Genomic DNA, 19,515 nt, shown 5'->3' with positions numbered 1-19,515 from the left:
AAGTATAAGATTACCCACGGGTTACAGAACTTAGTTTTTTTCGTTGTCATTAACGGGACCGACATCGAGTCGCAGGCAAGGCCCATTAACCCGTTGAACTAACAGCGAGCTCAAAGAGCTGCACAAGACCACTCGAGCGAAAAATCCAACGCTCGAAATTTACTTGAACAGTGCGTACGATGGTCCGCTCGTTGACCTAGTACTAACAAACCCACAGCCCAATCATGGCGCCGTTCACAAAACCCGAGGCCGTCCTCAAGCAGGCAGAGGGCCTCGTCTCTGTTGGCCAGTCTCATGCAGCTCTTCAGTCGCTCGTAGAGATGTTCTCCTCAAAACGCTTTCGCTCGACACCACTCACTACGCTCGAGCCAATCGTGATCCGTTTCGTCGAGCTTTGCGTCGACATGCGCAAAGGTCGCACTGCCAAAGAGGGTCTTATGCAATATAAAAATATCGCTCAGAATACGAGCGTTGGAAGCATCGAGGTTGTCATCAACCGTTTTATTCAGCTCTCAGATGCGAAGGTCCACGAGGCACAAGAGAAAGCAGACAAGGTCACTGGACCTGTTGATGTCGACGATCTTGAGGCAAGTGAAACACCTGAGAGCATTCTGCTGGGCGCAGTTAGTGGAGACCAGAGCAAGGACCGCACGGATCGTGCACTCGTCACACCCTGGCTCAAATTCCTGTGGGAGAGTTATCGTACATCACTCGAAACTCTCAAGAACAATGCTCGGCTGGAAGCCATCTATCAGGTGAGTTCATTTTGCTCCTGGCTACTCGCATACGCCTTTGGAGACCACTTCCATTCCTTCTCCAATTTTCGGTCCTCATATACTTCCTGACGGGAAGGCTACCGTTTTAGGCAGGTATCAGCGCCTCATGATCTTTGTCTCGGGACGACCCTGATTCTGTTTTCTCTAACACGAATTCTTTAGCAAGTTGCGCAGCAAGCTTTCCGCTTCTGCTTAAAGCACCAACGGAAAGTCGAGTTTCGGAGACTTTGTGAAACTCTCCGATTGCACCTTTCTAATGTCGCAAAATATGCGCATCAAACGCACGCGATCAACTTATCGGATCCGGAGACTCTGCAACATCATCTTGACACGCGGTTCGCCCAGCTAAACACTTCTGTCGAGCTCGAGCTTTGGCAGGAGGCGTTCCGCAGTGTCGAGGATGTGCACAATCTGCTCACAATGGCAAAAAAGGCTCCCCGCCCAGCGATGATGGCAAACTATTATGAGAAGTTGACCAAGATTTTCTTGATGAGCGGAAACGCTCTCTATCACGCCGCTGCATGGGGTCGATATCATGCGATTGTTACCAGCATCGGGGGAAAGAGCGAGGAGGAGATGGCAAAGCTCGCGAGCCAGGTACTTGTCAGTACCTTGGCTGTTCCCGTTGGCCTGCAGGGTGATGATGAGGATGGCAAAGGCAAATCATCGCGCCTCACTGCTCTTCTTGGTCTCACCAAAGCGCCCACTCGCGCTGGGCTGCTCAAGGATGCCGTATGTATATTTGTGATCTGTCGAACTGAACACATACTCACTCATTTTCAGCTTTCCCGTGACGTTCTCCGTCTTTCCCCAGCACCTATCAAGTCCCTGTACACGCTCCTCGAAGCATCATTTGACCCCTTGACGCTTTGCTCCTCTACTGCCCCGCTTCTCGCAGAGCTGTGTGCGCCAGATACACCATACTCAGGCTACCGCCCCCTTCTGGAACGTGCACTACTCTCCCGCTTGCTCGCACAACTCTCTCAAATTTATTCCACTCTCACTATCTCCTCGCTCCTCGACCTCGTCGCACCCCTTGAGGACCTCGGCCCAGAGCAGGTAGAGGCGTTCCTCATGGGCTGTGCACGCCGTGGCGAGCGCAGCGTACATGTTGACCACGCCACCGGCACAATCACCTTCATTGATGAGGGCTTTGTACTCAGCTCCGAGGACCCCGTTTCGTCTACGAGCACCAGCACAGAGACGAGCATCCAGCCCAGCGCCGCAGACCTGGTACGCACACGGCTGAGCACGCTTGCGGTCACACTGCACAATTCCCTTGCGGTGCTGTACCCCCCGCCTAAACTCTCCCCCGAGGAAGAAGAAGCTGCGCAGCAGGCCAAGTTTGCGGAGCTGGTCGCGGCTGCGAACGCTGAACGACATGCGTTGTCGCTTCGCCGTGCACTTGTTGCGCGCCGTCGTGAGCTCCTCTCTGAGCTCTCCGCTCGCAAGGAGAAGGAGGAAGCTAGCCGGCGTGCTGAGACAACACGGCGCGAGAAGGATGAGGAGGTACGGCGGGCGAAGATTGATATGGCGAAGAAGGAGCGCGAGCGTGCACAGAAGGAGGTAGAGAGCATTCGTGCGGAGGAAGCGAAGAAGCTCGCCCAGACGCTGATCAAGAAGGGCAACTTAAAGGTGTCGGTGGGCGTGCGTGTCTTTTTTTTTTTTCAAAATACTTGGACTTAAGCGTTACTAATATGACTGACCACAGGAAATGGAAGATATGTCGACGGACTCACTCATGCGCATGCAAGTTGAACAGCTCGAGCGCGAGAAGAAGGAGCTCAATCAACGCTTACGCACTGCTGCAAAGCGGATCGACCACATCGAGCGTGCATACCGCAAGGAAGAGCAGCCGCTGCATACGCAGGACTATACGGAGCAGCAAGCCACCGACCGTGCAATATTCGAAACCCTTCAACGTTCGCGCATTGAGGGCGCTCGTCAGGCATTCCAGGAGGACATCACGACCAAGAAGCGCCTGAGTCGCATGATACAGGATTATCAACGGAGGAAGGAGCTCATTATTGCGCAACGGAGTGAAGAGCACACGGCTAAGCTTGCGGAGTCGCGCAAGAGGATCGAAGAGGAGAAAGAGAAGAGGAGGGCTGCACATCAGAAACAGAAAGATGAAGAGGAACGAGAGCGTCTGGAGGCTGAGAGAATCCGCAGAGAACAGGAGGAAGAAGAGGTTCGACTGGAAGCTGGTGAGTATGCTTCGTCGCATGACACCCTCGTTTTCTCAAGTTTCTTCAGAGCGGCGCGCAGCCGAGGAAGAGGCCGCAGCCAAGGAACAGGAAGAGAAAGAGAAAGCTGCCGAAGCACGCAGACAACGGGATGAAGAGCGTGCCAAGATTCAAGAAGAAGTTAGGAAACGTGCTGAGCGCGAAGCTGAAGCTGAAGCACATGCTGCTCAACGCCGCGCAGAGCAGCGTAACCCACCAGCACAACCAGCGCCGTCCCAAACTTGGCGGCGTGGAGGAGCGCCATCTGCGCCCGCACGTGCTACCGCTCTAGCCACTCCACCACGGGCTGAAAGCCCTTTGCCAGCTGCTGCTGCTGCTCCTGCCGCGGGCGCCTACCGACCTGGTGCATTCGGTGGCACCGGAGGAGGCTGGAGAGACCGCCAAGCGGTGAGACCTACTACTGGTACCGCACCTGTTCAGACTGCATCTCCCGTCCCTCCTGCCCCTCCTGCATCCCGTAATCCTGCGCCGCCTGAATCAAGAAATAATGATGATGGATTCGAAATTGTTCCGGCGAAGGGGACAGGAGTGTGGAAACCTCGGAGACTTCAAGGCCAGGCGTAGATACGGATATGTTTCATGTCACACCATGTTGTTCTACCATTATATGCATCTATTTCTATCCAATACCGTACAAGTGAGTGTTGATTTATTGGGAGTATACATGCAATGTAGTTAGTGTCCACGAAATGTCTCATGATGTCCATCATTAGTTGATATATTAAGATCGAGTTAAGCAGACTCCTCTTCCGCAGCTTGCTGCATGATTTCTGGGGGCGGGAGTCAGGCAATCGAAAAGGCTAGAAGACCGATAACATACCACCCCATATAGAACGCTGCATGGACGACATTATGTCTGCTTGATCACCGATGTCTAACGAACTATCCCTCCTACGTTAAAATCTATCAATAAACGTTTGTTATGAACGACGATCCAGACGAACCAGTAGCTATGACCCATGTCAGCAGAAAGCATGCTGACATCGCTTATTCTGCGGGAACGCTGAAGACTACTTCGGAAGGAATGATCTAAGACACCAAGCTCTGGGGAAGGGCAAAGAGTTTTGGGAGCTGGAGTTGGGCTAGAAGGGGTTTGGTCTGAACGGCCATGATCGCTACGAGGAGAAGTGATATCCCGAGTGAATGGGGGTGGAGTGGACGGCGCAGAGTCCACGTGAATAGCAGGAATGTCTACGATACCGATTGGATCATCTACTGATCCGATGACGCAGCAAAGCAGCTTACCTCTCAGCCTCTCGGCCAAAAATCTTCGTCGCAGTGATATCATTTTCAACAAAGAACGAACACGGTCCAGGTTCACCAGATCTGAGACAAGTTTGTTTGTCTCTTGCCGCACGATAAGGTCCTTCAGCCTGCCTAGTAGTCAGAACTGTACTAGCACCACAAGCCGATCAACAAACTTACACTAGTGCGTCGCAGTCCACAATCAGCTTATGGTGAGCCAGAAGGAAAAGCATGTCAGTGAATGAGATCCCTTTGCGATGACGGTCGATAATGCTGGCTTCGTGAAATAGCCGACAGTAAACTGCTCTTCGCTGTCTTATAACATCGAAGTCAATCTTGCGCAGCGTCCTGTTCACTTTCCGTGTATTCAACTTCAACTCTTGCGTCCCAAGCTTCTGGGTATCGTCATCTTTGCAAGCCGAAACAATGGCCGGAACGGAGTATTCCACTGGGTATATGCGGACCTCGAAGATCCCGTTCAATTTCTAAAAAAGAACTCAATTAAGTTTCGTGAACATTATATCGCACATAACTTACCCCCAGGAAGGGAACCAGTCGACTTTGTTCGAGCAGCCCAGTCTTTGAATTGGAATACTCCGCCCACGTTTTCTTGAACGAACGAATTTCTTCGCGAGTGATGGCCTTCGCTCCGCCAGTGGACTGGAAAACATAGGAGAAATTCTGCACCACGACTCCAGTAAACATGTTCAGGAAGATATACTGTTCGAGATAGTATCAGGAAGTAGATACTGAATGATTAATGTCGACGCACCATGCTCAGGAGGTTCCAGGCGATGAAAAGGGAGAACGCCCAAGGAGTGCTACCGCAATCCGTTTCCACCAGTCTGTTAGATGTGATAGTGCACCGCGGATACGCCAGAGTACTAGACCAGAGTCAACTTCATAACAAAAAGGGCTCTCAGGTCACGTACAAGTCATGCATGTATTGATTCCAGCCCTCGCTGCGAGTAGATATTTTAGAAAACATCATAGAAGCACTGATAATGCATACCCCGTGCTCATGAAGGCGAGCATGACGAGCGCCGAACCCATGGTTTGGTAGTTCTGAGTGTGAGTTTCTGCAGAATACCATTTTGTGAGGCCGAAGACTTCCATGTACATGATGGCGAAGAAGATAAAAAGGATGAACCACAGGCCCAAGAGGTTCAAGATGACGGGCAAGCTCGCACTGCAAAGAAATCAGCATTTCATATAAACATAACCTCTCCACTTACATCACAGTCTTAAAGAGCTGATTAAGGTTGTTGGTCCTCTGGACGAGCTTGAACGCGATACTCACGAGGAACAGCTTCTGCAGCTGCTCAACGACGAAACCCATGTACCCAAACCGGACAATCAGAGTCGTGATGAAACTGCCGCCAGCCACCACAATATCAAACATATTCCACCCGTTGGCTCGGAAACTCCTCCACCCAAGTCCGTAGAACCTCACACCAATATCAACAACATACATCATTGTGATGATCAACGAGAAGTCATCTGAGGGGAGCCATATTGAGAGGCATCGAAAGGGAACACAATCAAGCCAACTACCGACCTTGAAATTTCGCAATAGCTTCGCGGACTTCGAACGTTTGCGTCCTGAAAAAGATGAGTCTAGATAGCTACCCAGTAAATGAAGAAATACAAACATGAGTACAATGATTTGTACGACAAAGAAGAATGTCATCATTCGCGACCACCAGCCGTGCTTGTGAATGGCGCGGTCGTAACACCACGCTCGCAATAGCTGAGTAGGTCGACTCTTAGGACGCTTCGATGGCTTTTGGCGTTTGATCAGTTTTTGCAGGTCGATCCATTCTCGCTGAGGATGGGTCAGGAATGCAGAGCCAGTCTTAGATGAGAAGTTGCCGATAATAATACTAAGCAAGTTATAAGTCAATAGGTTGTCGATCCCCAAAGGACAAGACTCACCTGACAAAAAGCGTCAGAATGACAACTCCCCCGAGCAAATTGTAGATGACGAAGAAAATAGCGTTGATCTGCGAGTTATTGGACTGTGGTTGTTGGTCCTTCCCGGTAATGCTCATCGCAACTGACATGACGTCGATCCACCCTTCCAACGATACAATCTCGAAAAGAATGAGCATCGAGGACCGGAAGTTGTCGAAGGAGAACGTCGTGGAAGGCGAAGGATTGCCCCAAGCACGAGGGACTAAAAATCCGAAAGAATTGCCGTGGATTGTATTGACATACTCGTTGGTACAATCGTTGATGCCGTTGACACTGGTATCGGTGCACTCGTTCATTAATCCTGCAAAGATGTTGACGCCCCAAACGCTAAAGGGAATCAGATACAGGATGGCCAAAACAGCAGCATCCAAGATACGAGTCGCCCCGGAAATAATGAGGGATTCGAACGTGTTTCGCATCTTGTCGATCAATGTCACGAGGCGGAGAGCTCGAAGGGCCTTGAGTGCATGGATAGAACGGGTCAATCCGCTGACGAAGATCAGCGTGAACGACAAATTCACAAGGACACCGATGAGTATGATGAAGTCCAGGATGTTCCATATGCTCTTGACGTAGGCGTTCGGAGTGAACAGGAACCCATCAGCGATGACCTTGATAATGAATTCGGCTAGGAAAGGAAGGCCGAACGCTGCCTCGGCAAAGTTGAACCAAGTGCCACGCATCAAACCGTGCTGCATGTAGTAATCGCGCCGGTACAAAGGGGTGGCTACGCCCTCCGTGATGATACCGCCAAGTACAGTCAAGAAAATCAGGAGCTGGAACAACGTATGCGCGACGTCGGATGATGGGGCTCCGAAGAGGCGCTCTCCACCAGCAGGTTTAACAATCTTCTGGCACATAGTCCGGAGACGGTTTTCCTGCGAGAAGAGCCAAAAGGTCTTATCATACGTCGGGTGGTCTATGATGAAGTCCGCCTTCTGCGCCTTCCGCTCGGAGTGCTCATCGTGGTCGTCCTCAGTCGTGTCGGCACCATTGGTCGCCTTGGCAATAATGTCGCTAAAAGCCCGCATGAGCAAAGCTGCCACTCTAGATACCAGAAAACTCACAGATAACGCTCCGTCTCTTCGTCTTCTACGGCTGTCGACTCACGCCGTCCCTGTCGTAGGGCCACCAACGGCACATCATTCGAATTCGTATTCCCAGAAAACAGGTGTTGAAGCATCGTCAACGATTTCGAAGGGAGATGTCTCGCACCCTTCGACGATATGGGTTTCTATCCCACAAACATATCAGCAGCCCGTCATCTCAGACATTCAGAAATACATACAGTTCCGTTTCGGTTGTCCTGCCCAATGACCCCATAATCTTGCACAAGCGTTTTCTGCATCGGTAAGACCAGGTTCGACGGGAGGTTCTCGACCTTGACGCGAACAGGATCCGCCTTCATCCATCGATACGGATTCAGCTTGCGAGTCCAACTGTTATGCATGACCCGTTGCGGGTGATGTTGGGCCCAGTAGTCTGACGCTTGTTTACTCTTCTTCGTTTCTTCTGCAACGCTGAAGTTCTCGTTTATGACAGCGATAAACATCTGCATCACGATAACTAAAGAAAACAACAGCAAGTCAACGAAGGGAGGCGATAATCCTGAGCACTGCTGATCACTTACAATTTGCAAATACAAACCACGAGGATAGGAACACAGCCACAATCGCAGCCTGCCCCATGGGAATCTCAGCGTCTGTTGCCCCGTACAAAACGACAGTCCAATTCTCAGAAGAGAATATCTGGTACACAGCAAGGAACGAATTCCATAACTGTCCGAAATTTATCGTAGTCCCGTCGGGCATATCACCGCGAATGAGCTCCACGCAGACCAACGCAGCAAGGAGGTTGACAAGCAGCAAGAAAAGCGTCATGTTAGCTAGACCGTACAGATTCCCGAAGACCGTAAGCTGATGTGGTTCAGTCGTCTGCCAGAAATTGAGGTATTGACTAGACTCACCATGAGCGGCCTCATTCTCGGGAACTCTAGAATCACCCTGTAGAACCTCCCTAACTGGAATATCGTCAACCAGGGGTACAGCTCCGAGTTGTGGATGGCCGGAATCTGAATAACGCTGGACCCCACAGCCAGCACAAGATCCAGCCAATTGTTCCCATGCTGGAAAAACCTTCGCCACGCCGGGAGCTCTGCTGCGATGCGGATGATGATCTCGATATCAAAGGCCACTGTAAGCGCGAGCTCTGATTTGTCAAGGATCAGTCGATGCATAACACTCATGTCAGAACTGGCGGTGGCTTGTACGACGAGTGACGCGAGAGCCAAGAACACCCAGCACCAGCGCGTGTGGGTGTAGAACGCCTTGAGCGGGTTGTTCTGAGAAACATGTTTCCCGTCCACCCAACCCTCTTCTCGCTCTTCGACGCCAGGTCCTAGCCTGGAAAAATGGGAAACGACGTTAGCACTAGCATATGCAAAGGTCAAGAAACGTACGGTGCGGCACCAAAGGCACTCTTCTGCGTATCAGAACGTATAGCGGAGAACGTGTTCGTGATAACAGCGACAAATAAATTGATAAGCCAAATGTTTAGTACAAGGATGCAGATGATGAAAAAGAAGCAGGAGACAAAGAACTCGGCGTCGATGATCGAATACATGATGGGGGACCACTTAAAGAAAGAAAAAATTGAGCGCGACGTAAATATGGATAAGGAACACATACGCCGTTGGCTGAGGTTACGATCACAACTTGAAGTGCGGCGTAGTAAATATTGTCGAAGCTCTGGACGCCACTATATGGATTTGTTCCCTCCTGATCCAGCGAATTTGTGAGATGAGATCATCGAGGAAACACCAAGCAACAAACCTGACAAACCTGCCCCAAAGGGCAGATATAACCCTTGGCCGCAGAACTTGGCGTACCATCTAGCTGTAGGTAAGGGAATACGTCCAAGGTATTCGGATCGATGTGGCCACCGCAAAATTGGGTGGGTATTTGGGTTTGGGTTTCACCCAATGTAGGTTGAAGATAGCAATTCCGACGAAAAGAACCCTTGAAAGATTGGATTCCGATTATCCTTTGAGAATGATCCATGTTCGATTAGCATTCGCAGAGAGACCAGATAGACTCACGAGAATACTACCGCAGCGAAGACAACAAAGTATGCCACGTTAGTAAGCAGCGGCCGAGCAATCTTCAGTGAGTGCATGATTGTCTGTTGATACAAGCATTAAGCGCAGCATAGTTAATGCTGCGCGCTAACTCACAGTAGTACCAGACGTGATAGCCAGAAGCCTTGCTATTCGGAGCACACTCATCGCTCTGAATGCGGCAATATGATGAGACCCGCGCTCCACGCCTGCCATCGAGAGTGCAAAGCTTATCCAGAAACTGAGGATGGCAATGAAGTCGATTCTTCCCCAGCTTTGGCGTAAGTAGGGCATGTTGCGATGAACCTTGTCGCGTGCGTTCTCGATGTTCAGTCGGAATGGCAGCGAGATTGCGTCCGTAGGCGTTTGGTCTGACCGGAGGGCACGGGAGAAAAACGTTGGTTGCGAAGGACTTCGGAGGTGCGTGCGTGAAGTCTCTTCTGCATCGACCCGCTGGAATTTTTCCTTGCGCGAAGCGTCGAGAGGCAGATTGCTTGAACCAGGTACTATGTCGGGCATCGAACGTGAAAGGGTAGCCGCGGAGAGTTTGAAGGGTCGCGATAGGCGGTCATAAAAGGGCCTCAAGGACAGGCCGCGTGACAAGGAACCTGACGCGGAAGAACCTCTCCTCGAAGTCGACGTGGATGTCATTGGTGATGTTGAAGATACAAACAAAGCTGACATTGGAACTTCAGGATCTAGTAGAAATCCAGAAACACATATTCGTGCAACTGCTTCAAGCCTAAAACGAGGCATCAGGGTCAGAGCATGGTGTGACTAGTATGAAACCCACGTGAATAGGATAAACAACCCGAAAAGAACATAATCCTCCCAAACATGAAAGAAACCCTTTTGTGGGGTCGGCATGGCCTGGTCCGAGGGAAGAAGGACCGTGCGAGACGCTTGAGATATCAATACACAGGCATTAAGAATTATAAAACAAAGTATTAGAGGTTCTGTCCATCTGGAGGAGGAATAGTTAACACTGTCGGATGGGAGCACACCAGAAGAATCTTACGGGTGGGAAAGGGTGTGATAAAGGCGAAGACGGAATGTGCTTGAGGACTCTAAGAAACCGAGAGTGCGCCCTCGTAAGGGAGTCAGCTTTCTGGTGACGAAGACTTGGTCTTCGTTCCATTGTTCTTCAAAGGGTTCCTTGACCTCCTGCGCGGGAAAATAGTCGCCATCGTTGAGGTCCTCATCCGGTATGCGAATAGAAGCATAACCAGTAAGATTAACGACGCGGAGAGACGCTCGTCGAAGATGATGTGACACCGCCTTGAACGCTGAGCCCGTTCGCTTAAGAGGAGAAGGTGAGGTACTGTAGCGTAGCGTCCTCTGCCTGGTGGGGGCCGTGGCACCTCCCGTGCGCTCGGAGTCGATGGATAAATCATTAGCACTAGCCCAATTCTCATTTGCACTCGATTTCCATCGAGAGTTGGTGCCAGTGAGATGAATATCGTCTCCGTCCTTGGACGAGTCAAGGTCGGAATCTGGATTCGACATTAACGAAGAGGAAGATGGGCCAGTTTGCGCAGAGGTGTAGAGCAATTCGTCATAAACCGAGTTGTCATTGTACGCCGGTGTATTTGCAAAGAAGGGTTTGTCAGGAGAATAGAAAGGATTCTCATCTGAAGTAAATGACCGAGGTGAACTTCTTCTGAAGGATGAGGGACCCGCCTCCATAGTTGAATTATTCGGACGTAAGGGATCCTGCCCTACATCTAACTTGGCCCAGCTTGTTCGTCTGCGAGCAAAAGAACGACCACTATCTAAAGGGTGAAGTGTCGGCGAAGGAGGAGCTGAAGTGGCAAGGCCAGTGATAGTCCCAGTGAAGTCGATAGCCGAAGAAGAAGAACTTTGGGTTGAATGACTGAGAGATGATTGATGCTGACCATCCAAGTGCTGGCCATCCATATCATAAGAATCCGCGTTCAATGCTACGTGTGTTGTAAAGTCTTGTACCAACTTTATCCATTCACCCAATGAGTCCAAATTGTCCTGGGAAATAGTTCCTCGATATGGATCATTGAAACACCAGATCAAGATCGGGTCCTTTACTTGCACTCCTCCGCAAAATGCAAGACAGTCAAGAGGATGATGATCTATCTCTGGGCGACGTTTTCACGGTTTGTTATCTAGTTGCAAGTAAAATATCCCAAAATATTTATATATTTCTACTCCAGGAACCTCCCCGTCCACCAACACCTCCGCCAACCTTTGCAACATACACCCGAAACACCCTTCCCGATCTCAAAATCCGCCTCGTTGGCTCGCATCCGCTATGGGCCCATCACCTGTACTGATTTCCGGAGTCTGCGCTCATTTAACGCTACTGATTTCTTACGTTCGATCCAGATGGAACGCGGCATTAGCATTTGCATCATATATAGATTCAAATCCAGAGATAGCTCGTAATCGCTGCATCCTCGAACTCGGAGCTGGCGGAGGCCTTCCAGGACTCGTCGCAGCACAGAATGGCGCTAAAAAGGTCTCCACATTCACGACATCTCCATCGCCTTACCTCACTCATCGAACAGGTCGTATTGACAGATTACCCGGAAGCAGTTCTTATCGATAACTTAGAAGTCAACGTAAGACAGAATCTATCTCTTGATGAACAGAATCGAATCGAAACCCAGGTATTCTTTCGGCAACACTGGCTTACCTGATCGCTCATTTTTTCAGGGATATATTTGGGGTCATCCCGTAGACAACATAATGCGGGCACTTCCAAAGGATGCCGCAACTGGATTTCACTTAATCATATTATCAGACCTAATATTTAACCATTCGCAGGTAAGACTGCTACGTGCTATTAGATTATCGGTGTCTCAACCTACGTAGCATGACGCCCTGTTGAAAACTTGCGATATGTGCTTGGTTTCTCACTCCTCAAGCGATGACGCCTCCATTGCACCATGCGTGCTGGTTTTCTACTCCCATCATCGGCCGCATTTGGCCGATCGAGATCTCGATTTTTTCCGCAAGGCTCAGCGAGCAGGCTGGGTTTGCGAGGAGATAGTGACACGAAAATATCCGGTTTGCTTGATCCACACATTGATGTATTCTTTTCTGATGGCACGATGTTACACAGCCTATGTTCCCGGAAGATCCGGGCGAAGAGGAAGTTCGTGCAACAGTACATGGTTGGAGGATGACCCGGGGCTAAACTATGGTCCAGAAAACCGATAGTCTTCTTTTTTTGATCTCAGATAGGTGCTACAGCAGCACCTCTCATCACTTGTAAGACTTTCGATGAGTGCCGCATGATATGGTCACCCTCCTGAGATCAAGTAAGTCACAATCCGGTGATTCATACAAATCGATGGGTAAATAATAAACTATGTCCGACGTTACTCTACGGCTCATAGTACAGTCAAACTGGCCGGGGAACATCATTAAACTTCGATCCACCACCACGCGTGTTCATATGATACTGTTCTTTAAACCTTACCGGCCGGAGGGGCGTCACCCTGATACATAGCCCCATATCCAGTCGGCGGCGGGGCGCTTGGCTTGTACGTAGCCGCAGTCGGTTGCGGATCACATAGCTGAGGCGGTGGAGCGGCTTCCGTGCTGCCAGTGTCTGCACGGGCAAGTTATATCAAATGACACACGCAAGATTCCACGGTACTCACATCGATAGCTACCTGCAGCACGTCGCTCCTGAACATCGACACGCTTGAATACGAGCCACAGGGCGTGCTACAAATTTATCCAAGACGAGATGTCAGCTATAGTAATCATACAGACGAACATGCGCACGATGAGTCCAGGGAGGTACCCGAGTCTGACAGTAACAGTTCGTGAGCGAGATTCGTGAATTGCAAGGCCGTAGTACTCACAAAGTCAACAAGATGTTCACGAAGAGGTCGCAGCCACAGCCTGAGACGAAAGCAGCTGCGGCGGGAGGAAAGATGATCGCAACCTATTGATTTTCTGTGAGCATGCCAAGTGGACTTGCTGGAGCGCGAAGCAACCTACAAATATAAGTACGCAACTAGTGCCACTTGAATCCATGATATCGCAGTCTGGATGAGCTGGGGGTTGTAAACTTGTGTGAGACGGTAAGATGGTGAGTGCTCTAATTAATGGTCTCAGGACCCAAAGTGACGTCATCACTCCAATATAATTCTCAACAACAAGTGAAAACGACTTATGCTGACAAACGGAACTGATATGATCAGTCCCACCAAGGCAATGGCAATCCTACAAATGAGGACAAGTTATCCCTTTTGTCATCAACTGTACGATGTACAAACGTCTCAGTGTGTGGGGTCGGTTGAGCACGAATTCGTGGTATGGTTTAATACGAGGAAGGACGTTATTGTCATTCTAGATTTCCTTCGAGTAAACGCATATCTGAATGTAAAGTGTCAGCCAGATGTTTCATGACATCGTACTGGCGACTTCATCTACTGCGGCTCTTGGAACTGGAAGGAGAAAGAAGATATTACAGCTACTTTCATATCGATAGACCAGAATCCATTTTTGCTTACTTGTGGAGCTGGACAAACAAAAGGGTCCCGCCTATACGATACTTGGTCGGGCGAAATACCCCCAAATGGCGCTGGACTGCGCAACTTTCTCACTCGACACTCTCTTCAGACACTATCCTCACTATGGTTGGAAACCGCCGTCACATTCCAGCAACCGTAAAGCAACAATGGGTCACTAGTGGAGCATGTTGAAACCTGCGAGTACTAATGCAGAACTCATGCTGGCATGATCAGTAACAGAGACAATATGTTAAACATACCATGATGAGTTGGTGATAAATAGTCATACCAACAGTGAGCTCAGAAGGGTGTCAGATTCAGTGTCAAACGAGCAGTATACTGTATCATAGAAATTGCGCAGTCCAGTACCATTCTGGGGTATTTCGTCCGACCAAGTATCGTAATAGGTGGGACCCTTTTGTTTGTCCAGCTCCACAAGTAAACAAAAGCGGTGGTCTATCGATATGAAAGTAGCTGTAAATACGGTAGGTTGCAAATCAGTGCGTGCATCCAGTAGTATGCGGTATGCATTAGTCACGATCTATTTACTACGAGTTAACTTCTGCTTGAGAGGAGCAAATATGCTGACGGTGCGATTGCGCATGAAGTATGTGAACCAGAATGTAGCAATAATCTACAGATCTCACGTGAACACGAGTTCCAAGCAACATTCGGCCATGACTCACATTGAACGCGACAAATCCGAAGACGATGCCTAGGTCACGCCAATGATCGCTGAATTTAATGTTGAACCTCGAGAACATGTACTGGTCAGCAGTCGTATAAGGGCAGTACTGGCAACCCTCTGCGGCTTCGGGATTGGTGAGGTAGCCGCCGGCGAATTCCATGAAGGGAGTCATGTAGTCGCTGCACGTTAAACTGTCCGGCGGGTTGACGGAGACTAGTTCCATGGACGAGCAGCTAATAGCTGTCCCACCGATAGCTGCGAGGACTACAGTGGATAAAATCATCTAGCAAGAAATCATTCACGAACCTTGACCTAGGAGGCCCTGGATGATGTATGTAAAAGGAGAAGCCCAGTACATCCATTTCCACCAATTAAGCTCGACAAACGGCTGGATCACGCCATCGCTGGTGGATCATTAGCGTGGGTTACCGTGGATAAAAGGGTGAATCTCACAAAATCATGATAAAGACAATAAGAGTTGTATAGTACAGAGATGCAACTGGAGCGGTTGGTGCCATGGACGCGATGCCATGTCCAAGCGTGGTATAGTACAACGGGAAGGCTATGGAGAAGACGAGGAATGTGTAGCCTGCCCGGTCTGTCGGGTACCCAACGGTCCAGTACCAGCAGAAAAAGAACATCGCGGAACTTGTCATGTTCCAAGGAAGTTCAGCAACAAGCTGTGACATGACGAGAGCAGTCCAGTGATACATCCTGCTAGAACGTTCACGGATTTCGTACACCGTCCGAATATCGATGTAGACGGCCATCAGCTGATGGACGAGGGGAACGCAAAGCACAAGGGCGAGAAAGGTTGACTAAAGAGGTGTGAGAATGGTATTAAACTAAAAATCTTGATAGATATACTTACGAACAGCTTGTCTTGAGTACCCTGCAAAGAGTCATTTGCCTGGAAGAATGTAAAGCCCACAAGGAGACCGCCGGCGATGTTAAGCACAAACTTGGAGCAGATGTATATGGGATTGCGCCAGTATGATCGGAAGTTCCGATGGGCTAGGGCAACGAACTGGTGCGACCATGAAGTGGCGAAGGTAGACAACCGGATGCTAAACTGGTGTGGGCGAGTGCGACCATGTTCTTGCATCGTCTCGATCTGAACTTGAAGTTGCGCCGCTTCTGACGAACGCATCCAGACCTCGTACCAATCGGTGGTCGAGACTGCCGTTGCTCCAGCACCTATTACGTCAAGCATGTATTCCGCCCTTAAACGCCCCGGTAAGTACAAGACCTAATATGACCGCACCTTACTCACGGGTTGGCGTCGAGGCCGCAGCGTGGAGCACCATTGCGCTCAAAGTAGTTCAGCATGGTAGACGAGTTCTCGCCAATGTCGCCGAAGTAGACGGTCTGTCCACCCTTGCAAAGGAGCAGCAATCTGTCAAAGACCTGAAAGAGCTCCGCTGAAGGTTGATGTATTCTTTGCAGCTCATAAGCAGTTGGAAACCCAAGCGTAGAAACGGTACGCACGTGCAGAGAATGGCCTGTCCATTGTCAGCAAGCTCACGCAGGAACTGCACGATAGCCCAGGCAGATTGCGAGTCGAGACCAGACGTAGGTTCGTCCAAGAAAAGTAGAAGTTTCGGCTGTTATGTGCCTTAGCACAACTTCCACATAAGGGATTATATTCTAACCTTGGCAGCGAGCTCCACCGCGATGGTGGTGCGTTTACGGTGCTCAACCCCGAGAGAGCCGACAATAGCATCGGCGTATTCCTCTAGACCACACATTCGAAGGCACTTTTCAACACTGCACAGTAAAGTTAAGTGGGGGTTGATCATGGGCATAAATCGTACGCACTATGCTTCCTTTTCAGCGAGAGGAACTGACTGGGGCTGGCGAAGATTGGCAGAGAAAAGGAGCGCTTCACGAACAGTTGCCTCGGGAAGGTGAGTGTCGAGTTGTTGGCAATAACCACTAAGCATGACAGTCAGGTAAGTTCGGCACAGATTGGGACGGTACTCGCATTTGAGCCTGGAAGTCTACAGACAGCGGCCGTCCGTTAACGAAGCAGTCACCACTCACCACACCAGCACCGACGCGTTGTGCAAGAACATTCAAAAGTGTGGTCTGCAAGCATTGAATTCAACAGCATGCTCAACTGGTATCATAGGAAGTTATACCTTTCCAGCGCCAGATTCACCCATCAACGCAGTGAGCTTCCCAGGGGCGACAAAGCCCGTGATGTCTTCAAGAAGGCGTTTCATCCCTCCCCCAATGGGGACTTCATACTGCAGGTGCTGCCAAGTGAAGAGGTCCGTAACCGTGGTTTCCTTCTCGACATTGTCGAAAGTCGAGGAATCGCCTGCCTTGGATCGGCATCCAGAATGAATCTCTGCATCTACCTTCTCCTCGTCAAGGGCCTTAGCATTCTCGTTGATAGCACTGGAGCCATGCTTGAATAGAACGACGGCGCTGTCGAAAGCAAACGAGGTATTGCATTCTGTGGCAACTAGGAGAACGGCCAAGAACCCAAGGTAGAAGCCACACATGACGGCAAAGTTCTGGGGGGGGTATCATGAGCTATTCACAAAGTATTGCGACCGGCCTACCCTCCAAAGATGACCATACCAAAAGTCGAACGTCAATCCAACATAGATGTTGCCATCCACAAGTAGCTGCCCGGGTTGCGACCCGACCGTTGTGCACACCTGGTTTGCAAGCGAGACATTTGCGTAGCCAGGACCCTGAGGAACAAGAGTAGAGCAGACTCCGTCAAGCGTATGGAACTCGTTCACTACAAGTCCACCGAGCCCCCACCACAAAGGCTAAGACAGCGATATTGTCACTAAGCAAAAGAAGTCAACAAGGGATGACGTACGTTCAACCACATGATCCACCGCAAGCCCGTCGGAGCGGTTGGCCAAGGAACTGTGTATCCACTATAGAGCGACATTAACAGAACGAAGATACCGCTAGCAGCCAATGCGCTGGCACGAGTTTTAAAACTTGCGGCAACTGCTCTGAAGAATGACTTCATGGTTTGCGACATTAAGAAGATAAAAAGGTAAAATGTACTGTTGTGCAGCAGCGTAAGTATGAAATCCAAGACCGAACGACTTGAAAAACTCACAAGAACTGTGCGATAGAACGTTGCAACCCAACCAGCAGGTAAAGTATCAGAGCGAAAACCAGTTGAACAATCAACGTGATCGGAATATCGATGACAGTATGCGCGATGCTCTGGATGAAAGGGTAATGTAACGCGGCTTTCTGGTGGCGAAGTATGATTGGACGCTGGAAGAAGAGCGCGGTGACTTCTGCAATAGATGTGATGGCACTGAAGAACAGCGAGCTGAAAGTCGTGAGACACAATTTGGATCAAGACAGGGGAATATAATTACAAGAACAGAACACATCCGCGGGAGAAATAGGCTGACGTGTCATTTGGAACGTTCAGAAAGACGGTGCCGATAATTATCGCTTGGAAGACCTGAGCTCTATTATCCAGTGTCATTTAGTGTTGGACAAAAAGATAATGTCACCTACGCCAGTTGTACACAGAGCAGGAAGAAATTACCAAGAATAACTTGCAGGCGGCGTTTCATGACCGCTTTGACTTGTTGGGGGATAGAGGCCATGTACGCAGTGGTTGTGCTGGCATATTCAGCGGCCACGCTGGACAGATACGCCTGCTTGTGTTCGTTGTTTCCGATGCAGTGCTCGCGATAATGTTCCACTGTTTGCTTATTCTGACGGCCGATGTCAGAAGTCACAAAACGGCTAGCAAACTCCTCCGACGTCCGGGGGACAGAGCCTCCATATCCAGGGCGAATTTTCCTCGCGTTCGGGTCCGTCACTGACAACGATGATCATAAGATGATATAGGAAAACTGGTATGGCCTACCTGCAACCAGGAAATCGGGGGTGGTCTGCCTGTTTTGAGGTTCGAAGCCCATATCAATAAAATAATCTTTGGCTGACTTTGCCGAACCAAAGTAGGCCATCTTCCCCCCATCGATGACACAGACCTTGTCGAACAAATCGTACAATTGCTCGCCCGCCTGGTAGAGGGAGGCGATCGTCGTTGTGCGTTGGACATCTGTGATGGCACGCAATGTGCGGACAAACTCAAGGGCAGTTGAGGAGTCTAGTCCGCGGGTGGAACTGGATGAGAAACAGGTCAGAAGAATACCATCTTAAATGACGACACCTTACTTATCCCATGCGCCAAGTGAGCCTGCAGAGCCCAAAGTTTCTGCGATAGAGACTCGCTTTCTCTCACCACCTGACGCACCTTGAATTTCAGCATCACCGACCAATGTATTTTTCGAACGGTAGAGGCCAAGGACCTTCATTAGCATCGTGGTGGTATCATCAACATAGTCCTCGCGTGTCTGACCGAGAACACGTGTTGCAGGAGTACGGTTCCTGACGGCGAAAGAGAGCGTCTGGTTGACGGTCAGGGTAGGAAAGTGGATGTCATCCTCCGGACAATAAGTGACATCGCCACGGAAAGAGTCATAAATCTCCTTCGGGGTGAATGAATCATAGAAGACTTGTCCCTCGACGGCATGATAATCCCCACGTCGATTAGCAAGCGTCTTGAGGAAGGTCGAACACCCAGAGCCGGGACGGCCAAGGACCACTGTATGGAAGGTCAAAAGTGGAGGTTGAGGAAGGATTTGTGCCTACAAAGCATTTCGCCAGGAGTGACCACACCCTCGAATCCGGACAAGATGTCTTTAGTTAAGGGATGACGACTTTGCCTGATCTTGCGCAGAACAGTTGACGGTTGGAAAAAATCGCCCACAGTGGGCTGCAGGGAAGCACGAGAACCTGCACCAACGACACGCAAGTCCTTAAACATGACACCAAGCTGGCGGTCCTTGATTCCTTCATCTTGACGGCTGAGTGGGAAATAATAAAATGTCGAATTAGACAGTTTATACAGGTCACCACAAAACACTTGCCATTTCATGAGGTCTTTGAGTACCTGCTCAAAATCGAA

At 49.9% G+C, this 19,515-nt stretch overlaps 5 protein-coding genes across 5 annotated transcripts; 2 read left to right on the top strand and 3 right to left on the bottom strand.

Annotated features, from left to right (window-relative positions):
• Window positions 1-42: 42 nt before the first annotated feature.
• On the top strand, window positions 43-3,586 carry EDB91DRAFT_1220657 (uncharacterized protein; the record flags this gene model as incomplete). Its single annotated transcript, XM_041320896.1, has 6 exons — window positions 43-170; window positions 218-755; window positions 939-1,508; window positions 1,560-2,423; window positions 2,488-2,983; window positions 3,024-3,586. Exons 2-6 carry the CDS (start codon window positions 225-227, stop codon window positions 3,584-3,586), a joined length of 3,024 nt encoding a protein of 1,007 aa, XP_041179236.1. The 5' UTR covers window positions 43-170; window positions 218-224.
• A 236-nt stretch (window positions 3,587-3,822) lies between these two features.
• Window positions 3,823-10,862, bottom strand: EDB91DRAFT_1050183 (Ion transport protein-domain-containing protein; the record flags this gene model as incomplete). Its single annotated transcript, XM_041313517.1, has 22 exons — window positions 3,823-3,913; window positions 3,967-4,395; window positions 4,448-4,752; window positions 4,805-4,987; window positions 5,040-5,151; window positions 5,200-5,229; window positions 5,280-5,456; window positions 5,503-5,825; window positions 5,916-6,150; window positions 6,203-7,258; window positions 7,309-7,457; window positions 7,530-7,807; window positions 7,872-8,157; window positions 8,208-8,643; window positions 8,700-8,875; window positions 8,929-9,018; window positions 9,073-9,283; window positions 9,339-9,421; window positions 9,474-9,809; window positions 10,026-10,098; window positions 10,150-10,320; window positions 10,375-10,862. 22 exons carry the CDS (start codon window positions 10,860-10,862, stop codon window positions 3,823-3,825), a joined length of 5,718 nt encoding a protein of 1,905 aa, XP_041179235.1.
• Window positions 10,863-11,434: 572 nt separating this feature from the next.
• Window positions 11,435-12,528, top strand: EDB91DRAFT_1050359 (putative methyltransferase-domain-containing protein; the record flags this gene model as incomplete). The annotated part of the gene is made up of 7 exons (XM_041313527.1): window positions 11,435-11,485; window positions 11,543-11,655; window positions 11,715-11,847; window positions 11,897-11,998; window positions 12,045-12,155; window positions 12,204-12,398; window positions 12,454-12,528. The coding sequence occupies 7 exons, from the start codon at window positions 11,435-11,437 to the stop codon at window positions 12,526-12,528; spliced, it is 780 nt and encodes a 259-aa protein (XP_041179234.1).
• A 148-nt stretch (window positions 12,529-12,676) lies between these two features.
• On the bottom strand, window positions 12,677-13,614 carry EDB91DRAFT_173980 (uncharacterized protein). The gene is made up of 5 exons (XM_041326320.1): window positions 13,344-13,614; window positions 13,205-13,287; window positions 13,125-13,149; window positions 12,998-13,064; window positions 12,677-12,945 (listed from the first exon to the last, which is right to left on the bottom strand). The coding sequence occupies exons 1-5, from the start codon at window positions 13,476-13,478 to the stop codon at window positions 12,803-12,805; spliced, it is 453 nt and encodes a 150-aa protein (XP_041179233.1). The 5' UTR covers window positions 13,479-13,614; the 3' UTR covers window positions 12,677-12,802.
• A 785-nt stretch (window positions 13,615-14,399) lies between these two features.
• On the bottom strand, window positions 14,400-19,485 carry EDB91DRAFT_1050201 (ABC-2 type transporter-domain-containing protein; the record flags this gene model as incomplete). Its single annotated transcript, XM_041313518.1, has 19 exons — window positions 14,400-14,492; window positions 14,545-14,801; window positions 14,853-14,950; window positions 15,000-15,364; window positions 15,418-15,769; window positions 15,820-15,984; window positions 16,035-16,150; window positions 16,199-16,313; window positions 16,365-16,481; window positions 16,522-16,634; window positions 16,688-17,068; window positions 17,117-17,332; window positions 17,386-17,581; window positions 17,638-17,859; window positions 17,909-18,004; window positions 18,054-18,363; window positions 18,412-18,671; window positions 18,723-19,152; window positions 19,200-19,485. The coding sequence occupies 19 exons, from the start codon at window positions 19,483-19,485 to the stop codon at window positions 14,400-14,402; spliced, it is 4,188 nt and encodes a 1,395-aa protein (XP_041179232.1).
• Between the last annotated feature and the right edge of the window lie 30 nt (window positions 19,486-19,515).

This window comes from Suillus paluster (assembly GCF_016628075.1).
Source record: "Suillus paluster strain FC165 chromosome Unknown EDB91scaffold_15, whole genome shotgun sequence".
Classification (NCBI taxonomy): domain Eukaryota; kingdom Fungi; phylum Basidiomycota; class Agaricomycetes; order Boletales; family Suillaceae; genus Suillus; species Suillus paluster.
Note: the sequence above shows the minus strand (reverse complement) of the source record. Positions and strands in the feature narration are given on the sequence as shown.

What these genes read in the sequence shown, in the direction of transcription:
- EDB91DRAFT_173980 (XM_041326320.1), bottom strand. Translation starts at nt 13,478, where the DNA reads ATGACGTCACTTTGGGTCCTGAGACCATTAATTAGAGCACTCACCATC. An exon ending in GTGAACATCTTGTTGACTTT is followed by an intron (nt 13,150 to 13,204) that starts GTGAGTACTACG and finishes TGTTACTGTCAG; the next exon opens with ACTCGGGTACCTCCCTGGAC. An exon ending in TGCTGCAGGTAGCTATCGAT is followed by an intron (nt 12,946 to 12,997) that starts GTGAGTACCGTG and finishes TTGCCCGTGCAG; the next exon opens with ACACTGGCAGCACGGAAGCC.